Source organism: Anser cygnoides, chromosome 3, assembly GCF_040182565.1.
Source record: "Anser cygnoides isolate HZ-2024a breed goose chromosome 3, Taihu_goose_T2T_genome, whole genome shotgun sequence".
Lineage (NCBI taxonomy): Eukaryota > Metazoa > Chordata > Aves > Anseriformes > Anatidae > Anser > Anser cygnoides.
This window is the reverse complement of record NC_089875.1, coordinates 100,611,155-100,636,461: the sequence shown is the minus strand read 5'-3', so window position 1 is coordinate 100,636,461 and position 25,307 is coordinate 100,611,155. Positions and strand designations below refer to the sequence as shown.

The window sequence follows — 25,307 nt, the reverse complement described above, 5'->3', positions numbered from 1 at the left end:
TACTAACATAAATTATCCTTCAAGAGAGGATGCAGTAAATAAGACATTCCAACACTGGGCTCTATGTTGCATGAATTAACTATTATTTTATTTTATTTTATTTTATTTTATTTTTTATTTTATTGTCCTTACATAATAAATATATTTTCTCACTAAAAATAAATAAAACCAAAATTTTTGTGCCCGTAAAGAATTTAGGTCATATTCCATGGTTTTGTATCATTTCACATGTACTGCCTAAAAAGAGGTATGAGAGAGGCAAAAAATACCTGTATCTACCTGCTGGGCATAGCCACAGAGGGATGAATTTTCTGCAAGCATCACATCCTTTTCTTCCATGTCTCTTTCTTAAAATATGTGGCAGAAGAGCAAGACAAATTAAGAAGGTTACATAGAGAAAGGAAAGAGCCAGACTGGCATATTCCAGCTATCTCCTTTTGATCACTCTCTAAAGGTCATTTCCAGTTTGCTTAAGTTAATGCAGCCCGCACACTAATCTGTGATAAAACTACTGCAAAACCAGTACCAGATTTCTGATTGTCTTTCATCAACTTCTTGCACAATGTGATGTGAGCAAAGAACTTTATACACTTTGCTTAGGGTTGACACAGCTTGGTTTGTAATATTGATCATTAAGAGCATTTGTATTTGCCTAGTCATTTATTTTCCCATTTTCCCTTTTCAGAGCTGATTTTGATGATTCTGCTACTTATTCAGCAGTTGCAACAAATGTCCATGGGCAGGCATCAACCAATTGTGCTGTGATTGTACGAAGTAAGTCCTACTTCATGATTAAAATAAGAAATAAATATTATGTTCTTGTCATTGAATCTTTATTGTCTGTATTTTACAGGGTTCAGAGAGGGTGAAGAGCCTCACCCAGCTGGGATAATGCCCTTCCACTGTAAGCAAATATATTTTTTTTGCTTAGATAGTTTGTACACCCTTATCGTTAATAAAAGCCAGAATAATGTTTTACAGATGAGAAAATAAAATATGCTTTTTTTCTTCTGATTTTGCTCTTTAAGCACTCAGTAGCAACCTGAGCTGTCCAGATGCTTTTTCTTTCCCATTTGCATCTCTAGATCAGTATATAGTATACTAGAGAGTTCTATCTCCTCTTCAGATTCGACAGTAATCCGTTTGTTATAACTAGAAGTTACTTAAGAATGTTTTCATTTTCTCATGCATAGTGCCCCTGTCATATGATGTTTGCTTCACACACTTCGATGTCCAGTTTTTGGAGAAATTTGGAGTTACCTTTGCAACTGAAGGTGAAACACTGACCCTTAAGTGTTCTGTGTTGGTCACCCCAGAGCTGAAAAGACTACGGCCCCGTGCTGAGTGGTATAGAGATGGTAAGTTAGTACATTGAATAGAAGCTATCTGGAAAATGCTGGAGAAAACACTGATCAGTCTTGGAACATGAGATTCACAGAACTAATTTCAGAATAGAGCAAATAAATATCTCTAGTTAGAATTTACAGACTTGATATCTTTCTAAATTACATTGCTTTGTCCACCTTTTCTTGAGTGCACATTTACAGCAAAGGAGGTAATCTCATATTAACTAATAACACAGTGGTTAGAACATTTACTGAGTAGGTGGAGAACCAAAGTCAATTCCTAGATTTGAGCATAATTTATAATTGAATGCTGTGACCACTGAACTGGAGGGTACTCACAAAGCAGTAAATTAACGTTTGAAGCACTGAAGTGTGGGCGTGGTTCTCTCCTTCCATCTTGCTCCACTATCGTGAATTTTACGTTAACACATATTTAATTTATAGTTCAGAAATACTTAGAGGAATCAGGCCTGAAATACAGGCTTTTGCTCTGCTGTGTAAGTACCACATTTGTAGGCCTTTGTCTCTTTTGTCAGTGAAAAATTATGCTATGCCAAGTGAAACAGTCTTTACTGGAAGTACTGAAAAAAAGCATCCCTGAAGCATATTACAATGTTTCATTAATGGTATACCAACCCTGTATGAGTAGTATTTGTTCACCATCCACCCCCCCCAAAAAAAAAAAAAAACAAACAAACAAACATATAACTACCTAATTAAATTTTAACAGACAGTAGGCTATCATAGGTATTCAGTTTACAACTTTTCACCAACTACAGTCTCAGTGTAGGATCCTAAAGTCAATATTCTGGGGATTCAAGTGAATGGTGAGACCTTTCCCCAGAGGGACAACATTTGGGAGTAGCAGACTCCCAGTGCTGGTATTTGGACTGGTCCTAGACAAGGTAGTAAAATTCCATAGCTAACAAAATGTGGTGCATAAACAAAGAAGTATTAAGAAGATTAATAAGGAAGTCGAGAAAATTTGAGATTAGGAAAATCAAAAAAGGAGTCTTATTGCTGATAGTTATACCTTTTGTTTCATGCACATAGTTTTACATGAATTTGATATTAAATGAAATTATGAAGTAATAAAAATGGCTGTTTTGTTTGGTGAATAACTTAAAATACAAGGCTCATCCTTGAACCCAGATTCTGTTCCCACTGAAGTGCACAGGGGTTTGTAAATTGCTATCAATAGACTCTGAGGTGAGCCATTATTTTCAATGGTACTTTTACTTTGTCTCCTACTGGACCCAGATTCTCTAGGTGCCAAATCTCTGAACTTTGGTTTTGGGAACTACAGCCATAAAGAACTACTAATTTTCAAGGGATGCCCCATGTTGTTTGAATTTTCATCCACTGTGAAATGTTCTTGCACTAGTTGAACAGTAATTTATCCCTTCAAATTAATTCTTTATGATGCCAAGATAATTTCTTCTTGATATGTAAAAAAGTTATGATCTATTTTTCCCCTTATTTGCCGTAAGATTACCTTCCCCATGAAAACCTGAGATGAAAACATGGTCTCTTTGAAGGCAATGGGATTTTACTAGTGAGTCAGATAGACTTTCATCCCATTATTCTATTTATGTTACAGGAAAATATGATGATATGAACAAGCTTAAGATTGTCTTTCCTTGTGATCCTACATGGATCACAATATTTTGAAGAGGTGTACAGATGTATCAACTGGCAGAACTTGTTTCCAAATACAGCAGGAATTCTTGAGCTATGAACCTTTGCTATGTGCTACAATTCCCTGTATTGAGTCTCTTGAGAGCTGGAGGCAATGCATAAATATAAATGATGAGAAGGTTAATAATTTGTTCAACATTATGTGCTTTCAATGTTCTTTTTTATTTTTATTTTTTTTTCTTTTGAGAGGTAATATTTAATTCTACTCTTGTATTAAGACAATCTGTATTTTTCCTAAGATTTTTCACTTTTTATTAATCAAATAATAACAACTAAAGCCCTGAGATGGATCTGTATGATTTACTTTTAATAATTATACACAAGAGAAATATGTGTTTATCCAGTATTAATAAGCTTCACTTGAGTGAAGCTTATTGAGGTTGTCTACTAGACTCCTAGGGGCATATAAGTCAACTGAATCAAATCCTCTGAAGTGTTTTGGGATTTTACAAACATGAGTATGATGTCTACAATTCATGGCCCACTTAGAACAATTTAAGATACTGAAAGAACTAAATCAAAATAATACTTCAGGAATATATATCCAATCTTGATGTGAGTTCAGCTGGTAAATGGAGCTTTCTGTTATTGATCTCTAGTGTAATATAAACATTATAAAGCTATACAAACCAGCATTCTGCAGTTATTTATACTGTAATCTAGAATAAAAAAATTTAATTCAGAGAAAAAAATCACAGAGTGCAGAACTGAGCTTATATTTCAGCAGACCAAAACACATGACGAAGAGAAACTTCAACTTATAGTAATTCCCCACTCTATATGCGATTTTTCAGCAGGTTGTTTTTCAGCAGAACAATGTTTTAGGAAAAATATCTCATGTAGTGAAGTCAGCAAGTGAGGGTTGAGTCACGCTGAATCTGAGTGATAGTCTCTTCCAGGTTAGTTCCTTGGTAAATTCTGATAGGGGTGACAGAGCACAACATGTGAGTAGACCGGGGATTTGATCACCACAGTGAGGCCCTCGTATTGTAAAATTATTGTGATCACAGGTACATAAATACCTGCTCTATTAAAACCTGTGAATACCTTTACTCTTCTTCTTGGCTTATCATCTTCTTCTTACCTTCTCTTGTCATCCATCCAGACTGCATTAAAAAAGAGTCCTCTTACTTTCTTAAGGGGTTTGGTGTTTCTTTGACCTTGTGTGAAGGAAAGAAGTTTTTCTGCTCTTAGCAAACACAACTGGCTCCATAGTTTCTGGTTTAAGGTGCACATAAGCAGTGGGAATGGATGATTCTGGCCTTAATAGACAAAACAGGTTTTCCTGCCGTTTCTATATATTCAATCTAGAATGTCTATGATTCCACTCAAGCCTGGAATCTAAATAAGTGACCTGCTATTCAAAGCTGCTGGTTGTTCAACTTCATTTTTTCTTCAAGATTTTCCACAGAAATCACACTTAGTTAAAGTTTCTAGGTGGAGACATTTTCTGATTTCATTTAAAGTACTTCATGTCTCTCTACACTTAGTAACTGTACCATTGTGACATGACAGAAAGGGGACACGCAGATTTCCTATGCAAGGATCTCATGATAAAGGATCTCGTGTGAACAAATGTGACTGAATTTACTTTGTACTCTTCTCACTAAACAACTGTATGTTTAGGTGATCATGTAATTTACTGCTGTAAGTTTTAGTAGTGTGTCTTATAGATGCTTTATTATCTGAACATGTTTCATTTTTTATACTTTCTTATGCAACTCAGCTGGTAGCTGGGAAACCTGATTCCTTTACAATCATTCAAGAGCCTGCTCCAGACTGTATTTAAGCAATAGAGTAATAAACATTTATAGATATTCAGCTTCTTTAAATATAATTCTGCTGCATCAATTAGAATAAATTAGTATGCAATAGGTCTTAGGGAGTTAAGTATTAAAAATAATCCAATCAATTATTAAAAAGGTGATATGAAGACAGTCTCTTGGCTAGCATAAAATATCCTGCCCATTCTTTTGCTCAGGTTTCACTAGGCAATCAGATTAATTTGCATTAATCATGGGTCACCACCTCTCACCTGTGAGAAATTCAAATTTAATTTCATTCACTGCTCAACAGGCATGCCTTGAGGATTTAAATTTAGTGTGTATTTATAGCAGTCCAGATTAAACTGAAATCTTGTCTCTTAAACTTGGAGAAATAAATTGAGTAATCTGACATTTGACCTGAACAGGTAGCAAAACGTATTAATAGTGAAATGAAGTTCCACCCTGCATTCATTACAGGGTATGACAGGTTTTCACATAATAGTTTCAAAATGTGGATAATATTTTTCTCTGTCAGCATGTGCAAAGTGTCGGTGATGGAAATTCTGCTGTTGGCATTACATAGGGTATTCTGAGACTTCATATTCTGTAAAATTCACTGAGGAAACAAGTTTCCTCAGCTTGAGTTTTCATAGCATCAAAGTACTGTCACTCTGAATAAAGTTATCATAAAGCTGGCATAGTGGGTACCCCTGATTAGCACAGAGCTGCACAGCTGCACCAGGACATTTGCAGTTCTGGCCAGCGTGGTGACGGGTCTGATGGGTCTTCTGTTCCAGATGTGCTGATAAAGGACTCCAAGTGGACAAAGCTGTATTTTGGAGAAGGCCAGGCAGCTCTGTCCTTTACTCATCTGAACAAGGATGATGAAGGTTTATACACCCTGCGTATGATTACAAAAGGTGGAGTGAATGAATGCAGTGCATACCTGTTTGTCAGAGGTAAGGTGTTCATTCCTTTCTTGGGAGAAATTAAAAAGAGCAGTAGAAAGAGCTATTTTATTAAAAAGTCACATGTAAATAATGAAGCAGAAAAGAAAGCTGGCATTGTGGTATTCCATAATTGTTAGATGTATACAGTAGTCTGTGCTAGAAACAACATAGTCACTTTACATGAGTGGGGAGCTTCAAAAGGACATGCTTCTGATGTTATCTTCCTTCCTGGGGAACCAGATAAATCATACTTATGAAGAAAGCACCTGTTCCTTTGTTTTCTCCTTTCCCGATAGGAACTAAACATCTTCATATGGCACCAGTACTCACTGTGACTGTTTTACTTAGAGATTGCTAAGTGGGAATGAGTCTTGTTGGGCATTCTCATAACCTGTGCCTGGACTTAGGAGGAGGCACGGGACAAAGCAACAGAAATATTCCCACCAATGTACCAATCACAGTCAGCTTAATAATCAGAGAAAAGAAGCAAAGTAAGAAATTAGCTCATTGAAGAAATACAGTTTTCACAAGAGACATAGTTAAAAGGAAGATAAATGTATTAAAATAGAATAAAGGTCATAATTTGCCCTTGCATTTGCATGTACAACTCCCAGTGAAGGGAGAATGAGCTCCCACATGCACCTCCAGGTAAAACTTAGTTTTTCCTTTTAAATTCTTTTACTGAAGGATGAAAACAACTCTAGCTGAGCAATGCTTTCACTCTCTTAAATACATTGGACAGCGTGTTCGGCAGTGGCAAGCTGGAGCAGCCCCACTGAAGCCATTAGAGCTGTACTAATTTTAAACCTACAGAGATCTGGGATGTTCTTGGAAATGTATTGTAAAATGCTTGTCTTGCAGAAGTGTTTTCCAGACAGTTTGCATGGAGCAATGAATGTTTTTTTTGAATGGTCATGATCCATCTTCCTCACAGGACTAGCACATGGGCTTCATCAGCTTTGCAATATGTCCTAAACAAGCCACCCTTATCTCACTGGAAACAATTTGCTGAAGATTTTTAGTTCCCAATTACCTTCTAAGAAAGGAACTACTCAAGTGAAAAATGCTCACTAATGTATACTAACTTTCCCAGAAGATTTTTGCATATTGGTGGGTCAATTTTAGGTATCTCTATGTTCCATTTTGCAGTTTGTCTAATGCATTCAAATGCACAGAACCCAGGACTTGAGCTATGTCCTCCAGAGTCTGTAGTGTCCTCTGTTGGTCTTTTTCTCATCTTTTTTTAATGTAGGTTGTGATCTGATGCTACAAAGTCATTGTCATGTGTACAGTCAGGACCATAGAAAATAAATCTTTTAAGGGATTACGGGCCTGATGCTGAGCATCAGCCACCTCAAAACTGATTGCCTTTGCATTATGGCAAATGATTTTCTCAGTCCCTAGGTTTCCTCCTCTATGATACCTCAAATTCATCTGCAAGAAATGTGCATAAAGGACAGCAAAATCTGGGGTATCCTTGCGGGAGGTAGATTGTTATAGGATCACAGTGGTTCTTTGCTGATATCTTAGGAAAAGTTGGGAAAACACCAGGTTAAGGTTCAAATTAAACTTGCAGCTTTTGCTTTGTTATTTCAGAAAAAAAAAATCCATACAAGGATAAATTTGGCCTTTATACAGGATGTTTTTGTATTATAGAAATCATTCTTTGAAGGGAGAGAACCTGTTAGGAGACTCCACTAGGAGTCATGGGTCTATATCAATCAATACCTTAGAAATGAAACCACACAAAAATATCTTAATGAAAGTACATTCATTACTTTTAAGACTTTAAGTAAAAAGCAGCCTTAGAAATGTACCAGGAGTTCGGAAACTTTTCATTTCCTAAGAGATTTATTTTCCTCAGCTACATAGCTGTTACTGAGTACCTTGGTCTGGTCAGTAACCCACTGACCTACAGCTTTCATTGGGAAAGATCAAAAACACATGGGGTAGTAGGGCTTTTAATTCCTGTGAGACGTAATGGGGGCTTGATGCTTCAATTGTTTCCACACCCTAAAAAATATCCCTGAAAACTTTTAACCATGGGGAGAGATACACATGAGCCTGATTCATTAGTGCAGTGAATTGGTGTATAATGAAATCTTCAGGCTCCCATTCACGTAAAAGACCAGCAGAGTGAACTGAAAATATTCCCTTTTGTCTTTGTTGTAGATTTCAGAGGAGTCACAGTCAAAACTGATTTATTTTTATTTGTGATCCAGATGCTGATGCACTGATTGCGGGAGCACCAGGGGCACCGATGGATGTGAAGTGCCATGATGCTAACAGAGACTATGTTATTGTTACCTGGAAGCCACCAAATACGACCTCTCAGAGCCCAGTCATTGGATATTTTGTTGACAAGTATGTAAACATGGGCATTTATTTAATTTTGTTTATTGCCCAAACCATGCATGTACTTAACAACAAAAATGCCATTATATCCTTGACTACTTAGGTTCTTTAGCTATATTTTTGCAGACCCCAGGCACTGTAGGTTGCCTACTTTGTTAAATGACTGGAATGTTTTCTGGCATACTTTTAGTTCTAGTAATCTAGTTGTTTCTCAGGCAATTCTGAGCACAGTCAGGGAATTAGTAAGGACTAGGGGCCATTCCCAGTAATCATTTGCAAGCAGCCACACTTTATCAGACCATGAAAATGTTCAATAGTATGTATGTGGCCAAATCAGTGAATGAGCCCTGGCATTATTTAATTTATAGAAGCCAGAATCCATAGGTATCTGGAATTAGATTTAGTCTCTTTAATCTGTATACTGTAAACACTGGAATCTAGGATTTATTATATATTTTTCTTTCAGCCATAACTGTGGTATATCAGGGGCTCAAGTCATGGGCTTTTGGGAGCTGGTTGTTTAAATCAGAATGGCAGTTCTCTCCCTCTTCTAGTCTGCTTTGTACTTTGCTGGGGTTTCAGCTCAGTGCAGGCAGCCCAGGATCAGGGTCCCAAGTGCTGTTTTGCATCTCTTCCACTGAAGTGCAGGCTTGCCCCTTGCAGCCAGAGCAGAACATCTGATATTTAGTATTTGAAGCTGACAGTCAGCAAAAACATTACTGAAATGATTTCACAGTGTATAATGCTCTGCACTCAAAAGCAACATTTGTAGCTCATTGCTATTTGCTACCCCGTAATTTGGTCTAGTTCAGAGACAACTATCTGGGAATTGCTGGAAAATGTTGGCTTATGAATAGCAGTCAGCATGAGGAAATTAACTTAAGCCCTGGGGACTCTACCAGTTATATCTAATTTGTGCAGTGCATAGATCACAGGAGTATTTCACCTATTTTGTGTATAATCTAGCGAGCTGTTCTTTTGACATTTTTGCATGGATTGCTGCAGTACCAAGTAGCCTTTGATCACGACCCTATTTTTTCCAGTACTGTCGGGGCAAGAGGCAGTCTTCTCCATGAAAGTTTACAGTAATAGGAGACAAAACAGATGTGTACACACAAAGGAGCCACTATGGGGACATCACTGTGCTTCATGATGACTCAGTGGTCAAACCATTGTCAGAGGGAAAAGCATAACGGCGCTTGCTTAAAAAGATGACAAGAAAGAGATGGAAAAAAATAGGTGAAAGCTCCAATTTCAGCATCTTCTGGAGAGATGCATATTAAAAATAAAAGTGAATAACTTGTATCATATGACAAGTTAGAGAACTAAATGGAAGGGAAGCAGAGAGAGTTGACAAGGACAAAAAAATAACCTTTGCAACTGCATTATGAATAAATACGAGCAAGGTGAGAATTGGTTGTCTGATCAGAGGAAAGAGTGTATAAAGAGTGTTTCATTGATGACTGACATGGTTTAGTCCTTCAGTTTAATGAGGGTGGCTTCTGTGATTCTGGCCTTAGTATGTAGGACAGTGTATTTTATTGTGGGATGACACTGATAAAAGCTGTCTTCTGCTACTCCAAGATGTGAAGTAGGCTTGGAAAACTGGGTCCAGTGCAATGATGCTCCTGTAAAAATCTGCAAGTATCCTGTGACTGGTCTTTATGAGGGACGGTCCTACATATTCCGCGTGAGAGCAGTGAACAACGCTGGCATTAGCAGGCCTTCTCGAGTCTCTGAACCGGTTGCAGCTCTTGACCCTGTTGACCTGGAAAGAACACAAAGTAGGTTCTGCGAGGCTGGAACAGATGATGAATATGCAATCTTACATTTTTTTCAGATTCTGTTTGCTTAGTTAACCTAAGCAGCAGTGTTTACTTCTTCCTTTGAATGAATATCTCACTAATTTCAATGGGAGGGTGGGGGGTGGGGTGGAGGGTGTATAGCTGGAATGGCAAGGTCCACATGGACAATTTTTCATGGACCTGGAGATTTCATCTCAGTTTTAGCTGTTTTTGCTTAGCTTTAAATACAAATAATATAAATTACTTCAAGGAATAATGTTTTCAAGCTTTCAGTATGCCCTGGAAGCTTGTAACATTTGCAATGTGAGACAGGCACTGAGGTCCCATAAACTTCTATATTTGCTGGCAGAAACATTTGAAAAAGTAATTGAAATGTCTATCTTAGCAAAAAAAAAAAAAAAAATCACAATCCCACAGACTGCTGCATTTATCCACTTTTTTTTTTTTTCTTCTTTTTCTTTTCCTTTTTTTTTTTTTTTTCTCCTCAGTGAAGTGCCATTACTGGCACAAAGCTCCCCTGCTACAGGTTGGGGGTATCTGGTATTGTGACTTTTCTGGCAGATGGAAAAAGTAAATCTAATAAATAAACTCCTTTTGAGGTCTTGTGCTAAAGGCCACTTCAGTCTGCAAAGGAGCCTTATGAGAGCTCCTCCATGAGTACAGTAAGCTGTCTTGCTCTGGGGAGTACTTTTATTCCATATATTGTATACTTGTGCACTTTTTGTTTTGTGTGCTCCTTTTATACATAAGGGAATTAAAGTCATTATGAAGACTGCAGAGCACTGTCCCAATGCTGCTTGTAAAACCTGAGCTGAATATGCTGTTTCCATTGACTTTATGACCAATACCTATGGCAAAAGTCAATATACAATTGTTTGCCAATCTGCCAGACAATTGAATAAATCTATTGTGGCTGTGATTCTTACTTTTTAGCACATCTTTAAATAGTACTGTCTTGTTTGGGTTTCCTATGGAAGTTAAAGAAGCAATGTATGACTTTGAGTTGATTGCGTCTGTGGAAAGATTGAAAGCAGAATTTTACAGAAATAGAGGCATACAGGGTTCTTGATAGATGATGAACAGTAATTTGCAAAATTTGTAAATATAGTAATCTGGTTCAAGAAACTAACTGAATGCTTTGCTTAACAGCTATTCATGTGGATGAAGGGAGAAAGATTGTAATCAGTAAAGATGACCTTGAAGGTATGTTGTATTTCTATTATTTCAGTCCATTTGCTTGTATCCCAGGATTTCAGCAATTTGTTTTGAAACATAGCTTTGAAAGAAATCCGCCTACTGAGTAAACTTTTTATAGTAACATATATAGTCAGATATTTTGGCTTGCAAGCCTGAGAGAACACAAGTGAAAGGTAAAGGTCTAAAAGGACAGACAGTACCATACCAGTTTCATTATGTGCTGACAGAGTCTCCTCATCTTTTACCTTTGGCCAGTGCTAGGCTGAGTTTGAACAGCTGAACATATTTGATCACCCAAATTTCCTTTTCAGCTATCCTTCTGGGAGCTAAATATAGTTTATTATTTTTTTTTTTAGATTGAATTTGATGATCTGAGCAAGTTGTTTCTGCTTTCTCACACACACACACACACACCACACAACACCACACCACACCAAAACAAAAACACCTTATGCAAATCCATCCCAATTCTTTAATTAATATCTCTCTCCCTGAACAGAGAGGTTGTTAAGGTTATAGACTAAACATTTTATATAACTAAAATATATATATAAATATATATATATAAAAAAAATATATGTATAACTTTAGTATATAACTAAACATTGTTTTTCCTCAGAAGAACTGGAGAGATCATTTCCAAATTTTGAGTAAAGCCCAAATGTCTTCCATATCTGTTTTTATTTCTATATGTGATGATTTTTTATTTTTTATTTTGGCTTGCATAATGATTTTCTTTTCACTTAACCTGTCAAAAATGTTAACTATAATGACATAGTAGATAAAAAAAATCTTTATACTATCTTCAACGAAGTAAGCTTATAAACCTGTAACTCCAATAATAACATAATATAAGAAAATCCACCTGAGAACAGGTGCAATTGAATAAAGAATTAGACGTTAAATAGTTTCTCCAGTGCATGGGTGGGACAGATGAAATTTCTCCATTTTGATGATGGTATCCTAAATGAAGTGATAGGGATGTTGTAGGATCAGAATCACAATATAGGATCAGAACACATTTGTTTAACTTGTTTGGCTTCAAAGGGTATGTTCCTCTTCTCAGGATTGCCTGAGAATGATCAGGAGGTTAAACAGCCAATCTGGTGTAAGTATAAATAATAAGATTGAGATTCATGTTTCATTTATTCATATTTAATAGAGGAATATGAAGCTCCACATACTATTGCTTGTATAGATCATTATTTTCATCCACAAAATTGGATACTTCTTTTGAAAAAGTGATCTCATAGATCACGAATGTATTTCCTTTTTAGTGCCAGGTGACCTTTCATTCTGAGCAAGTGGGCTGTACTATCATGTCATATCATTATAAACTTTGTCAGCTTCAGGTTTTTCAATAATGTAAAAAAAAAATATTTTGAGATTTACTTATGTAAAACCAATTGGAAGACATTTGACTGTATGCATTGTGTTGCAGATAGCTATATTTAATGATTAACATTATTTTCTTGACTGTAAATTGGAAAATTTGTCTTAGACTCATCTGGTTCATGTGCCTTTCTTAAAGAAAAAGGTTATCTGTAGGAAATCAAATATTAGAAAGCACTGAGAGAGTGCGTATCCAATTTTCTTTGGATATGACCATTTACTTTTAAAAAGTCTGCTTTTGATTGGGAGATTGATATGATGAAATAACTAGTGTGCATTTTGAGCCTTGTTTGTTCTAGAGATGTTTATAAAATGTTAAAACATCACTTCCATATTTAGATATTATTATAGAATCATTTTTCTCTTTTTTGATGTCAAATGCTGACCATTTAGAGGACATATGGCCCCTGTTAACATGAGAAGTGACAAAATTTGGCTTAAAAGAATGAAACTTTTTGCTTTCTCCATTGTAAACAAGACATTGTAAACAGACAAAAAGAAATTGAAGGTGTCTGCTGAATTGCTATTTCTGAACTATTACCAAGAGGAAGCTTCTTCAGAGCTGTGTAGCTCTGCCTGAGGCTGTCTCTCATTGTCCTGAGCCATTCCTATGTAGTACTGCTTTACACCATTGTAATCCCACTGGTAGGGGAACTGGCTTCTTCTCATGCTGCTGTGGGTGATTGCGGACATGAATGGCCATGCTGACTGCCTCCAACCTGGCACACAGGTCATGCCTCACCTTGCTGTTAACACTGTAGGGCAAATGAGGAGAGGGGGTTTGGCTAGGCCACTCCAATTGATGGAGTCAGCAAAGGGCTGGTGACATTTGTCTGCCTCTGATCCATGGTTTTTAACAGTGCTTTAGACTATGCTAGCTGGTAATACCATCACATTATATTGTTAACAGGTTCTGTTTCCTTTCCTCCTTTCCACTTTGCTGTTCTTCTCCTTACTGTACTTCGCTTGCAGGTATCTTCTAGCCTAAGTTCTTGTAATGCCACATTGGAATTCTGTCTTTGATCAAAAAATACATTTATTTGCATATAGTGGGGAGTTTTTTTTTTTTTTTTCCCAAGGCTTTCTGTCCAGCAGATAAAAGTAATTCAAATGTGATCAAAGGAAAAAAAATGTGTGACAAATGCACAGCTTTTCAGGGGCATATTTAACTTTAACTGAAAAAGTAAATAACTAACTTTTAATGCTGATACTTCATTCCTCAAAATGGAGCTGAAGTGAGCAAGTGGACTGCATGGATGATGTCCTAGCTGAGCACTGTGCTGCAGGGTGGGTGTTCAGAAAGTTGAGCTGTAGTGTAAAAGCTGACCCTGAGGTTAATCTGCTGTTTAACGCCCGCTACATTTATTACTCTTCCAGGCGATATTCAGATTCCAGGCCCTCCCACCAATGTACATGCTTCAGAAATCAGCAAAACATATGTTGTACTCAGCTGGGATCCACCTGTTCCCCGTGGCAGGGAGCCATTGACGTACTTCATTGAGAAGGTACATTGTACTGCACAAAGGCATTCAGCTATGAGGGGTTTCATTGCCACATGCAATTATATTCAACTCATTTTTAGAACTGCAGAATGAGCAATAAAACTAACACTTTCTGAGGTCTCGCAGGATCAGGTAATGAGATGTTAGAGAGGCATGGACAATCAAATGTCATATTACATGATTTAATGAATATTGAAATTCAAGGTCCAGGGAAAAGGATACCCCTGTGCAATTTGCTTGCTGCTGTCTAAAATGAGAGCAAACTATGTGTGTAAGGTAGCAGTTTAATGGGAAAAAAAATAAATAAAATCTTAGATTTCACATCCCTACAGGCAAGACTTGCAGTTTGCCTGTATTACAAGGAATGTTATGGTAGTCCTGCAGTAGAGCAAGGAATAAGCAGTGACTCGTAACTTGATTCTCACTTTTCTTTTTGCAGGCTTACTGCACCCTGTGCTATAACCTGATATTTCCAGTTTATTCCCTAAAAGCCTAGTAGTGAGGCAGATGTCTGTTTCAGGTTCACTGCTCCCTGGTAGTCTTCCTGGCAGCCCTTAGACTTGATAGGGAACTTGGGTGATGACAGTAGAAGAAGCTTGTTCTTCTCCCATCTAAGCTACTAAGATTTAGACAAATCTGTCCCCGTGCCAGCTGTGTAAATTAAATATGTTGAATTACAGCCAGAGGTTGTAATCTTTCCTCCTTGCTTCAAAGTTTGCCCATTACTTCAATAAGTAAAATGGGCCTCATACCTGACCTCTAAAACTCTTACATGCCAAGCTATACTTAGTTTTTATGAATGATGGATCTAGCATATGCCCCCTCTTAATGATCCATGGACAGTGAAACCGTCCATAAAACTGCCACACATTCAGTTTCCATGTTGAATATTGTGTCAGCAGATCCTTACCACGCATTTTTTTTCTTCTCACAACTGTTCAGCACATTCCTTTAAAGTTAATTTATTAGCTAACCATTTTGTGCACATCACCCCACTTTTTGCAGCTCACCATCCTGCCTTTTTATTCTCAGTCACTTCAAAATCCCCAATTCAAAAGCCCTTCATATCCTATCTCTAGTGTATTCAGCATCCATTACCTGCCGGATGTTGAAATAATAAGGATAAAGTGAAGTCCACTCACTAGTTAGATTTTCAGCTAAGCACGTTTATGATTTCTCCCACTCTGCCTTTCACATTCAAGAAAGGTAATAGTAATTTCCATTTAAATAAATATCTTGTTTTCTCTCTATGCCACACAATATCATGTCATTGCTTCTTTGTATTTATTCCTAGTTGTATACATCTGCTCTTATCTATAAATTTCATGCCAACGAAATTAAGCATTTTGAACCAGCTCTTTGTCTTGTATTTATACATCAGCTGGAAGGGAAGTTTTGGTCACTGACTCTATTTAGAAAAAAAAAAGGCAATATAAGTAACGTGCCCTTCATCAGGAGCATGCTTTCGATCACAGTCTGACGGCAAGTGCAAGATTTATTCTAACTTTATCTGCCTATAATTTAGAATTGTACATCTGAGCTAGTTACCTACACTTTCCTATAGAGATGAAAGAGAAACTGGAACTTTCATGATTCGGATATCCTATGTTAGAAGACTACTGTTGGATGAAATGTGGTCTGAAAATACCTACTTGTTTTCAGAATCAGATCTCATCAGGATGAAAAGTTCAGATGTAAATGTCTGCTGAGTGGATACTTACACTTAGCTGAATTTCAGTCTAACTATGAACTAGAAAATTTATGTATCTGCATGTTTTACAGGAATAGCTTTATATCTTCAGAAACACTGTACTGAAGTGGCAATGAGGAACAAATGAATCTTAATTAAATGCCAAACTTACTGAGGGAAACTGAGAATGAGGAGTAAAAGGCTATTATTAGAAAAAAAGGTTCATTATACTAATTAATACCTGACTCTAAAATCCTTTGGCATATAAATAGCTTATATATATGAATAGCCCAATCAGTTCATAGGTGAATATTATTTTTTTTTGTTTTACTTTTTATTTTTTTGCTTTTCACAGTCATTTGTTAATTTAGGAAAGCACGATTTCTAATTAATATATTTCAAACAAAGAAGTCTCAGTGCTGAGGAACAAAAAGAGTTTTTAAAGGCCTCAAGAAACACAAATTGAAACTGAGTTCTCCATGCTGAATAGCAATGTTCCTTTAAAGCATTCTTTAACAGATAGATCAAATCAAACTACAGAGAAAAATGTGATGTTGATTCATGCCTCTGTGAAATTGAAATGCAAAAATTAATGTTTTTTATACTAGAGAGTAAAATATATGGCAAAATGATGTTGTTTTCATATATTCCATCTTCTGTTTAACGAAGAAAATGGATGTTACATTTCCTTTTTGCTACTGAGAACAGCAGATGAGTTCAGTATCTATAGAAAAGATCTTGATATATGGGCTCCAGCTGTTTACCTTTTCATTATTTATCTATAGTAAGCCTCATTATATACAGGGTAGTTTCACAGGACCCATGAAACATTGCTTCTTCTGTAAGAAGTTTACAGTCTATCAGGTTTTGTTCATGGACTCTCTGTTCCAAAACTTATGAAAATTTAATTTTTATGCACCTTTCTGTGTCAGAAGGTAATTTTATTTAAGCTGTTTAGTGGGCACTTGAGTTTTACTAAAATCACTGAAATACACCATGACTAATTTTTGTTTTGGGCCAACAGATTATCCAGGGGATCTAATGGACAACATAATTCTCCCAGAGTGCTGGTTTGCTGGCTCTCTTCTATGTATTGTTATGATGCTAATTAGCTCAGCTACTATACCAAAAGCAGTGCAACAGAGAATATTCAGAAGTAATTATTTCATTTGATGAATGCTTTAGAGACACAGCTTTACATAACAGAGTACATAAAGATATGTCAGTGAGTAGAGTAACATCCCCCTCCCTACCTTTTTGCTGAATCTGGATTAGGACTTTTGCTTTATACTCAACCTTTGAGTGTTCAAGTGAATTTTGCAGGACATGAGAGTAACTCTTTTGGTACCAGTCATGGGTGACAGTCATGGCCCTAGCTGAAGGTTAGCTGTATGTACAAGAATACATATACCAAAGTCTAGGCAGACAGGGAGACAGTGAGGCACTCAGACCTTTATTGTAGAGAATTTGAATGCATGAGCTATGAGAATTTGCATATGCTAAAGTGAGGCATTTGAGAATGATCCTTCTCCTTTAGCTCATGAGCAAATTCATGACAGTATGCAATATAGCAATATGTTCACTTTTTGACAGTTCCCAGAAGTGATTTGCAGCTTTTTTTTTTTTTTTTTTTCCTAGTCCATGGTTGGCAGTGGAAGCTGGCAAAGAGTCAATGCACAGGTTGCTGTAAAATCTCCTCGCTATGCAGTGTTTGACCTTGCAGAAGGAAAATCATATGTCTTTCGAGTTCTGTCAGCAAACAAGCATGGCATCAGTGATCCATCTGAAATCACAGAACCTATTCAACCACAAGATACTGTTGGTAAGGCATTAATAATAAATACAATTGATGTTGTACAAAATGTAAATAGAGAACTCTCCTTATAATTAGATTAGCGTAATTACAATAATAGTAATCAATTTCATTTTGAATTTCAAAAATACCAAGATGTTAAATTTTGGAAACATTCAAAATTTTTCATAATGATCATAAATCTCCTTCCTAAGATCAGTAATTGTTAAAAAGTTAAATTAATTTTAGTTAGTCATTCCTCAGAGTGCTCTACTAATAAGACTTTTCAAAAAATAAGATAATATGTGTTAATTGCTAACTTAGGTAATTGTATTGTCTGGCTCAGGTAATTATATACTACCTAATTCCCTACACTTTTAGCTAGATAAAGTAGCCTTTCCTTTCTTCCTTAGTATTCTAAGTTGCAAGTTACTGTTGGTGCAGAATTCCTGTGGCATGCAGATGAGTAGATTTCAGTGATGGGGGAAGATACATCTTCATATTCAGTGGTAAAATTCCAAATGAAAATGAAGTGTTTATTTCAGGGCCACATTCAAGTACACAAATGAAAATTTAGGGAGTGGTTATTCAATGCGTTGTTCAAATATTTAATGTACTTTTGCAATTTAGCAAAGGTCACAGATAACAGCCTCATGTATTGACAGCTGTCACTTTCAGAGCACATCTTATTAGTGCACTTGCTAGAAATGTAAGAAATGAATACAGTATCTGATATGCCCATAGCTCACTAAATATTGCTAGACGTAGACTTCTTAATATTTATCATAATTTTTAAAAAATGTAGCCCACTGCCTTCAGCTTGATCTGTAGCTATGCAAAATGAAACAAAATTATGTTTTTCTTTTATGTATTCTTGATTTGATGTTTCATTAATGCATATAAATTATTTAAACTGTTCAACATTCCCCAAGGTGGGGAAGAAAAATACTGTATTTATTTAACTTAGTACAGAAAATAGACTACCCCTTAGGGGTTAACACACAAAAAAACATTTTGAATAAATTGTAGTCATACTTGAAAGCAGAAAGAGAAGATTCTATTTTAAAGAGAAACTGTAGGAGTACTTTCAGAGATGGAGTTAACCACCTGAGCTAAAATGCATCAGACACACATGGCTTCATTTAGTTGCTGGCACACAGTGCCATTTGACATTCCTGAGGGTAGCTGAGACACCTTCATGGGGCTGCCAAACATTACACATGAGTTATGGGTGGCTCTCTCTCTTGAGCAGAAACTAGAGGGCAGAAAGGGTATGCTAGGCCATCCAAAATGACACTTAGTACTAGACAATTGACTTGAGTGGTAAAAGTGGATGCAATTTGAGATTGACATCCAGATTTAAGTATCTCCATGTAGGCATCTTCAGGTGCTTGGGATGTGTCTCCTTTCACTGCAGTGAGTGGAGCCTGGAGAATAAATTGGCTGACCAGCTATGGGGCATTTACGTCAGGGTGAGATGAATCATTTCAAACACTGTACCAACCACTGATCCGAGGCTCAGTTCAGTTGCCCAAGCAGACATTAGTAACTTTTGAAATGCTTTCAGTCTGCCATTTCAGAGGGGTGCAGGTGTTCAGTATCTCCTGAATCATATTGCCAACTCCATGAAGAAGGCTCAGATGCTCTAAAATGGTAGTAAATCATAGAATCATAGAATCATAGAATCATAGAATATCCTGAGTTGGAAGGGACCCTTAAGGATCATCAAGTCCAACTCTTGATACCGCACAGGTCTACCCAAAAGTTCAGACCATGTGACTAAGTGCACAGTCCAATCTCTTCTTAAATTCAGACAGGCTCGGTGCAGTGACCACTTCCCTGGGGAGCCTGTTCCAGTGTGCAACTACCCTCTCTGTGAAGAACCCCCTCCTGATGTCGAGCCTAAATTTCCCCTGCCTCAGCTTAACCCCATTCCCGCGGGTCCTGTCACTGGTGTTAATGGAGAAAAGGTCTCCTGCCTCTCGACACCCCCTTACGAGGAAGTTGTAGACTGTGATGAGGTCTCCCCTCAGCCTCCTCTTCTCCAGGCTGAACAGGCCCAGTGACCTCAGCCGTTCCTCGTACGTCTTCCCCTCCAGGCCTTTCACCATCTTCGTAGCCCTCCTCTGTACACTCTCCAACAGTTTCATGTCCTTTTTATACTGTGGTGCCCAGAACTGCACACAGTACTCGAGGTGAGGCCGCACCAGCGCAGAGTAGAGCGGGACAATCACCTCCCTTGACCTACTAGCGATGCCGTGCTTGATGCACCCCAGGACACGGTTGGCCCTCCTGGCCGCCAGGGCACACTGCTGGCTCATATTCAACTTGCTGTCTACCACGACCCCCAGATCCCTCTCTTCTAGGCTGCTCTCTATCGTCTCATCGCCCAGTCTGTATGTGCAGCCAGGGTTTCCCCGTCCCAGGTGCAGGACCCGGCACTTGCTCTTATTGAACTTCATGCGGTTGGTGATCGCCCAGCTCTCCAACCTATCCAGATCCCTCTGCAAGGCCTTTCCACCCTCATTCGAGTCCACAACTCCTCCAAGTTTGGTGTCATCAGCAAACTTGCTCAAAATACCTTCTATTCCTACATCCAGATCGTTTATAAAAATATTGAAAAGTACCGGCCCTAAAATGGAGCCTTGAGGGACCCCACTGGTGACCGCCCGCCAGCCTGACGCAACCCCATTTACCAAAACCCTTTGGGCCCTGCCCGTTAGCCAATTGCTCACCCATCGTATGATGTTTTTATTTAGCTGTATGGTGGACATTTTGTCCAGTAGGATCCTATGGGAAACCGTGTCAAAAGCCTTGCTGAAGTCCAAAAAAATCACATCAGCTGGTTTCCCTTGGTCCATCATACGGGTGATCTTATCATAAAAGGAAATCAGGTTAGTTAGGCAGGACCTGCCCTTCACAAACCCATGCTGGCTGGGACCAATGACTGCTTTGTCCCCCAGGTGAGCCTCAATAAGTTCGAGAACCATCTTCTCCATGATTTTACCAGGCACTGACGTGCAACTGACAGGCTTGTAATTGCTAGGGTCTTCTTTCTGACCCTTCTTGTAAATCGGCACAACATTTGCCAGCTTCCAGTCTACCGGGACCTCTCCAAATTCCCAGGATCGTTGAAAAATAATTGAGAGAGGTTCCGCGATGACGTCCGCCAGCTCTTTCAGCACCCGGGGATGAATCCCATCCGGACCCATGGACTTGTAGGGATCCAGGTGGAGTAGCAAATCCTGCACACGTTCAGGGTCGGTTGGGAGTTTGTCATCCCCACCGTCCCGGTCCTCTAGCTCAGGGCACCCTGGGTCCCGAAGCCCATCATCGGCATTGAAGACAGAGGCGAAGAAGGCGTTAAGCGTCTCTGCTTTGCCTATGTCATTGTCTGTGAGGAGACCTTCCCTATCAAGGAGCGGCCCTATGTATTCTTTAGTTCTCCTTTTTCCATTCACATATCTGAAAAAGCCCTTTTTATTTTCTCTCACAGACACAGCCAGCTTCAACTCTAGGTGTGCTTTGGCCACACGAATTTTCTGCCTACAAACACGAACAGCATCCCTGTATTCTTTCCATGACACCTGGCCCTCCTTCCAGTAGCGAAACACTCTCTGTTTCCGCCTAATCTCCATTAGAATGTTCCTGGTCAGCCACGCCGGCCTCCTGCCCCGCCTGCCTGACTTGCGATATTTAGGAATTGCTTGATCTTGTGCTTCTAGGAGGCATCGTTTAAAGAATGACCAGCACTGGTGGACATCGAGGCCTTCAAGAGCAGTTTCCCAGGGGACCTTGCTGACTAGTTCCCTGAGCAGCCTGAAGTCCGCTTTCCCCATATCTAGGGATGAGGTTTTGGTGGCACTTTTCCTTCTGTCACCGTAAATTTTGAATTCAACTACTTCATGGTCGCTTTGACCAAGGCGGCCACCAATCACCACATCTCCCACCAGACCCTCTCTGTTTTCTAGCAACAGGTCTAGGAGGGCACCTTTCCTAGTTGGCTCCGTTAGCACCTGCACCAAGAAATCATCTAGGTGCTTCATGAACCTCCTGGACTTGCTCGTGTCAGCCGTGTGGCACTCCCAGTTAACATCTGGCAAGTTGAAGTCCCCCATAAGGACAAGGGGAGTTAATCTCGAGGCCTCTCTTAGTTCTGTAAAGAATAATGTATCGGCGCTATCGTCCTGGCCAGGCGGTCTGTAATAGACTCCCACAACGACATCCCCTTTATTCGTTCGTCCCTTGATCCTTACCCAGAGGCTATGAAATTTGAGTAACTGAATTTGGGTAACTGAATTAAGCCCTAGAACTTTGACTATAATGCCAGCTTAAGAACATGTGCTTGTAGACACATAAACTCCTTAACATAGGTACCTTTATCTCAAGCTGAACCCACTTCCCACTTGATATTACAGCCTTACTGCTGTACTGTGTACTTATACATTATAAGAGTATGTAAGTATTCTTTTGGGACTGACCAAGAGTTCCAGTGGATAGCAACCAAGATGGCCAGGGTCCCAGAGGTTGTGACCTGTAGAGAGGTCAAGGTAGCTGGGTTTGTTTAGGGTGGTCACTTAAAAAGATGATGGTACCACACTGATCTCAGCAGTGCCAGATGACGAAATACAAGGCAACGGCCATAAACTGTAGTTTAGAAGATTAAGGTTTGACAGTACTTTCTTGGTGAAAAAGGTGCAATAGTGCAATGCTGGAACAGGTTATGCAGGAAAGCTGTGAAATCTCCATTGTCGTAAGTTTGTGAGACTCAGACAAAGCCATGACTGATCTGGCTTAGTGCTGGTGATAGTTTCACCAGGTGACGGGGTGGGCTAGGTGATCCCCTAAGATCCCTTCTAACCAATGTTCCTATGCTTCTGTGAAATCCATCTTGCTAAGTTTAGCTAACCACTTAGCATTCAAACATATGCTTGAAGTTGTCCTGAAAAGTTGCCTTTTCTGAATTGCCATCATCATTAGTTGACTGACAGGTGGTATTTCCTAACTCTCATGATATTTGTACCTTTACCGTTTAAGTGCATTTTTTACTGATGCAGTAGTGCTACAGGAACTATATATAAACTTCATATTTGAGAAAGAATATTTGAGAGAGCATTTTCATACCTGTATGCCTTTATCCACACTGATATTTGAAAATATGTTCCCTTATAATTCACACTTCAGAAAACCTGTATAAAATCAGACTTGTAGGAAGCCTAGCAGCTTAGACTAAGTTTACTGTAATTAAAGAAATTGAAAAATAAATATATTTATAAGCATTCATATAGAAATATCGAGAAAAGTGACTTAGCAAAACAAATACACTAAAATATAAATCATATAGCAATATTGACATGGTAGGATAAATCATAGCTAAAGTGGTTAAACATAGTAACAGCATGCAGCATTGTATCTACTTATTTTTACTTTGATGTGTTCCGTAACAGTACATGTCTTTCTCTTTTTCTTAGTTGTTCCATCTGCACCTGGTCGAGTAGTGGCCACAAGGAATACAAAAACATCAGTTGTAGTTCAATGGGATAAACCAAAACATGAAGAGGATTTGTATGGCTACTATATTGACTATTCTGTGGTGGGATCAAATCACTGGGAACCTAGTAACCATAAACCTATTAAATATAACAGGTATTGACAATACTTCTGTATTTTGGGGAGGTTTGAAAACTGTAGTTAATTTTAATCCAGTTTATGTGTTAAGCAATGGTGTTATCATGGGAGGTGGATGTTGAATGAATGAGACGAAAAATAGTCTGCAGATTCTTGGAGCTAGACTTTTTTCAGACTGCTGGGCAGACTTCCCATTGGGGTGAACAAACCTGGTGCACTTGAGAAAGCATATGAGAAGGAGAGGGGACTGTTTTGGTTTAACCCAGCAGGCAGCTAAGCATCTTCCCCCCCAAGTGGGATGGGGGAGAGAATCAGGAGGAAAAAAAATTAAAAGCTTGTTGGTTGGGATACATACAGTTTAATAGGACAGAAAAGAAAGAGAAATTATAATGATAGTAATAATAATAATAATAATAGGATGTACAAAGCAAGTGTTGCATAATGCAGTTGCTCACCACCTGCTGACCAATGCCCAGCCTGTCCCAAAGCAATGGCAGCCTCTCTGGCCAACACTCCTAGCTTTTATTGCTGACCATGATGCCACATGCTGTGGGACATCCCTTTGGTAAGCCTGGGCCAGCTGTCCTGGCTGTGTCCCCTCCAAGCTCCTTGTGCACCCCCAGCCCCCTCGCTGGCAGGGCAGCACAAGAAGCAGAAAAGTCCTTGGTCAAAGGGATTGGGACAGCATAAAAATAAGAAAAAACATTTAATTTATTCATAGGTAAACACATCCTACAATAGGATAGTTCTGACTATTCTGATGTGACAGTAATTGCCCAGAACCTCAGAATATAACTGAAAGCTATTTTGGGTGGTTAATATGAAAATAAAGTGAAAAAGGAATAGATTGGAGTTTTTCAAGCCAAAGTTCAGATGAAATGTACTATAGTTTACATGATGCTACCCAGTAGATCAGCACTATCCATTTAATATGAGTCCTATAACTTTTGTTCCAGTGCCCCATCCAATTATATTGTACTAACTCATAGGATTGTATTTCAGTTTTCCTCCTGGAAATATTTTCCTTTGTGAAGCATTCATGAAGTTGAGTTATTGTTACCAAGATTTCATGTTATAGCAGACTATATCTTATCAGAACCATGCTAATATGTGATGCGATTTTTTTTTTTTTGTTTAACCCAGGTTTGTTGTTCATGGTTTAGAAACTGGTGAGCAGTACATCTTCCGTGTGAAAGCTGTGAATGCTGTAGGATTCAGTGAAAACTCACAGGAGTCAGAGGCTATAAAAGTACAGGCAGCCCTCAGTAAGTAAGATTCTACGCAACTCAGTCTCACATTTCTTTGATGAGTGACCTATTTTCAGCAACTAGCACCTTTGGTCTTATTTTGTAGCCATGGAGCACATCTCCTCAGTGAAGTTTATGCTCTGGCATGTAACTGTTCTACAGAGAAAAGATGATGTAAAAAAAAATGCTATTCATAAAGTCTATTAGAAGTATTGGGTCAGATTCACTCTAATGCTCAGTCTGCCTTTGGCTCCTCAGCTGTAAGAAATAAACTTGATTAAGACAGTAGATTCTGAGTGACCTGGAGTGGTGAAAATCAATTTAGTATGGCATTTGCTCCATTTAGAAGACTTCTAGGAAACTTCATTACTGTGTGGCTGGACCAAACAGAAAATTGCATTAGGCTGCTCTAGATCAGAGAACAGTCTACCTGCACTTGTGCCCTGCAAACAAAATTTCAGCGTATGAACAATCCACTATTCTACCTTCAATGGGAATAATATGTGCTGAGTGGAGGGCTGAAAAATATTTAGAACACAGATCTGGGCTTCTGTTGTCCAACTTTCATTTCTGCATAGTTTCAGTTTCTTACTGAAAAACTTAAAATGGAACAACTTCCCACACCCTGAATAGCCGCCATATCTTACAGAAGATAACCAACAAACATCCTTGTCAGAAATAATCCTTTAAAAGATTTATAATTCAGAATAGCTCTTAGAGGATGCCTTCTTAACTCTGAATGAGATGTTACTGACAAACCTACTCTTCAATTTTTTTAGGACGAAGTGTGTCTCATATGGGTAGGTGGGACACAAACACTTCTATGTCTGTCACCCAGTCATAAATGCATTCACACCTTTTGATTTGTCACTATGTGTTTTGAAAATGAGAGTTGCATGGGGTATGTCACCAAACACAAAGCACATGGATCTTATAAAC

General features: G+C 38.4%; 1 protein-coding gene across 2 annotated transcripts in view; it reads left to right on the top strand.

The window, feature by feature from the left end:
* The window catches only part of MYOM2 (myomesin 2), an 82,207-nt gene that overhangs the window by 21,251 nt on the left and 35,649 nt on the right, over positions 1-25,307 (top strand). For both annotated transcript variants that reach the window (XM_066994811.1, XM_048051734.2), the window contains exons 8-18: positions 686-774; positions 854-904; positions 1,194-1,358; positions 5,608-5,769; positions 7,983-8,124; positions 9,700-9,899; positions 11,070-11,123; positions 13,887-14,014; positions 17,340-17,523; positions 22,965-23,139; positions 24,265-24,386. In XM_066994811.1, coding sequence (XP_066850912.1) covers positions 686-774; positions 854-904; positions 1,194-1,358; positions 5,608-5,769; positions 7,983-8,124; positions 9,700-9,899; positions 11,070-11,123; positions 13,887-14,014; positions 17,340-17,523; positions 22,965-23,139; positions 24,265-24,386 — 1,472 coding nt within the window. The remainder of the gene's footprint in view (positions 1-685; positions 775-853; positions 905-1,193; positions 1,359-5,607; positions 5,770-7,982; positions 8,125-9,699; positions 9,900-11,069; positions 11,124-13,886; positions 14,015-17,339; positions 17,524-22,964; positions 23,140-24,264; positions 24,387-25,307) is intronic.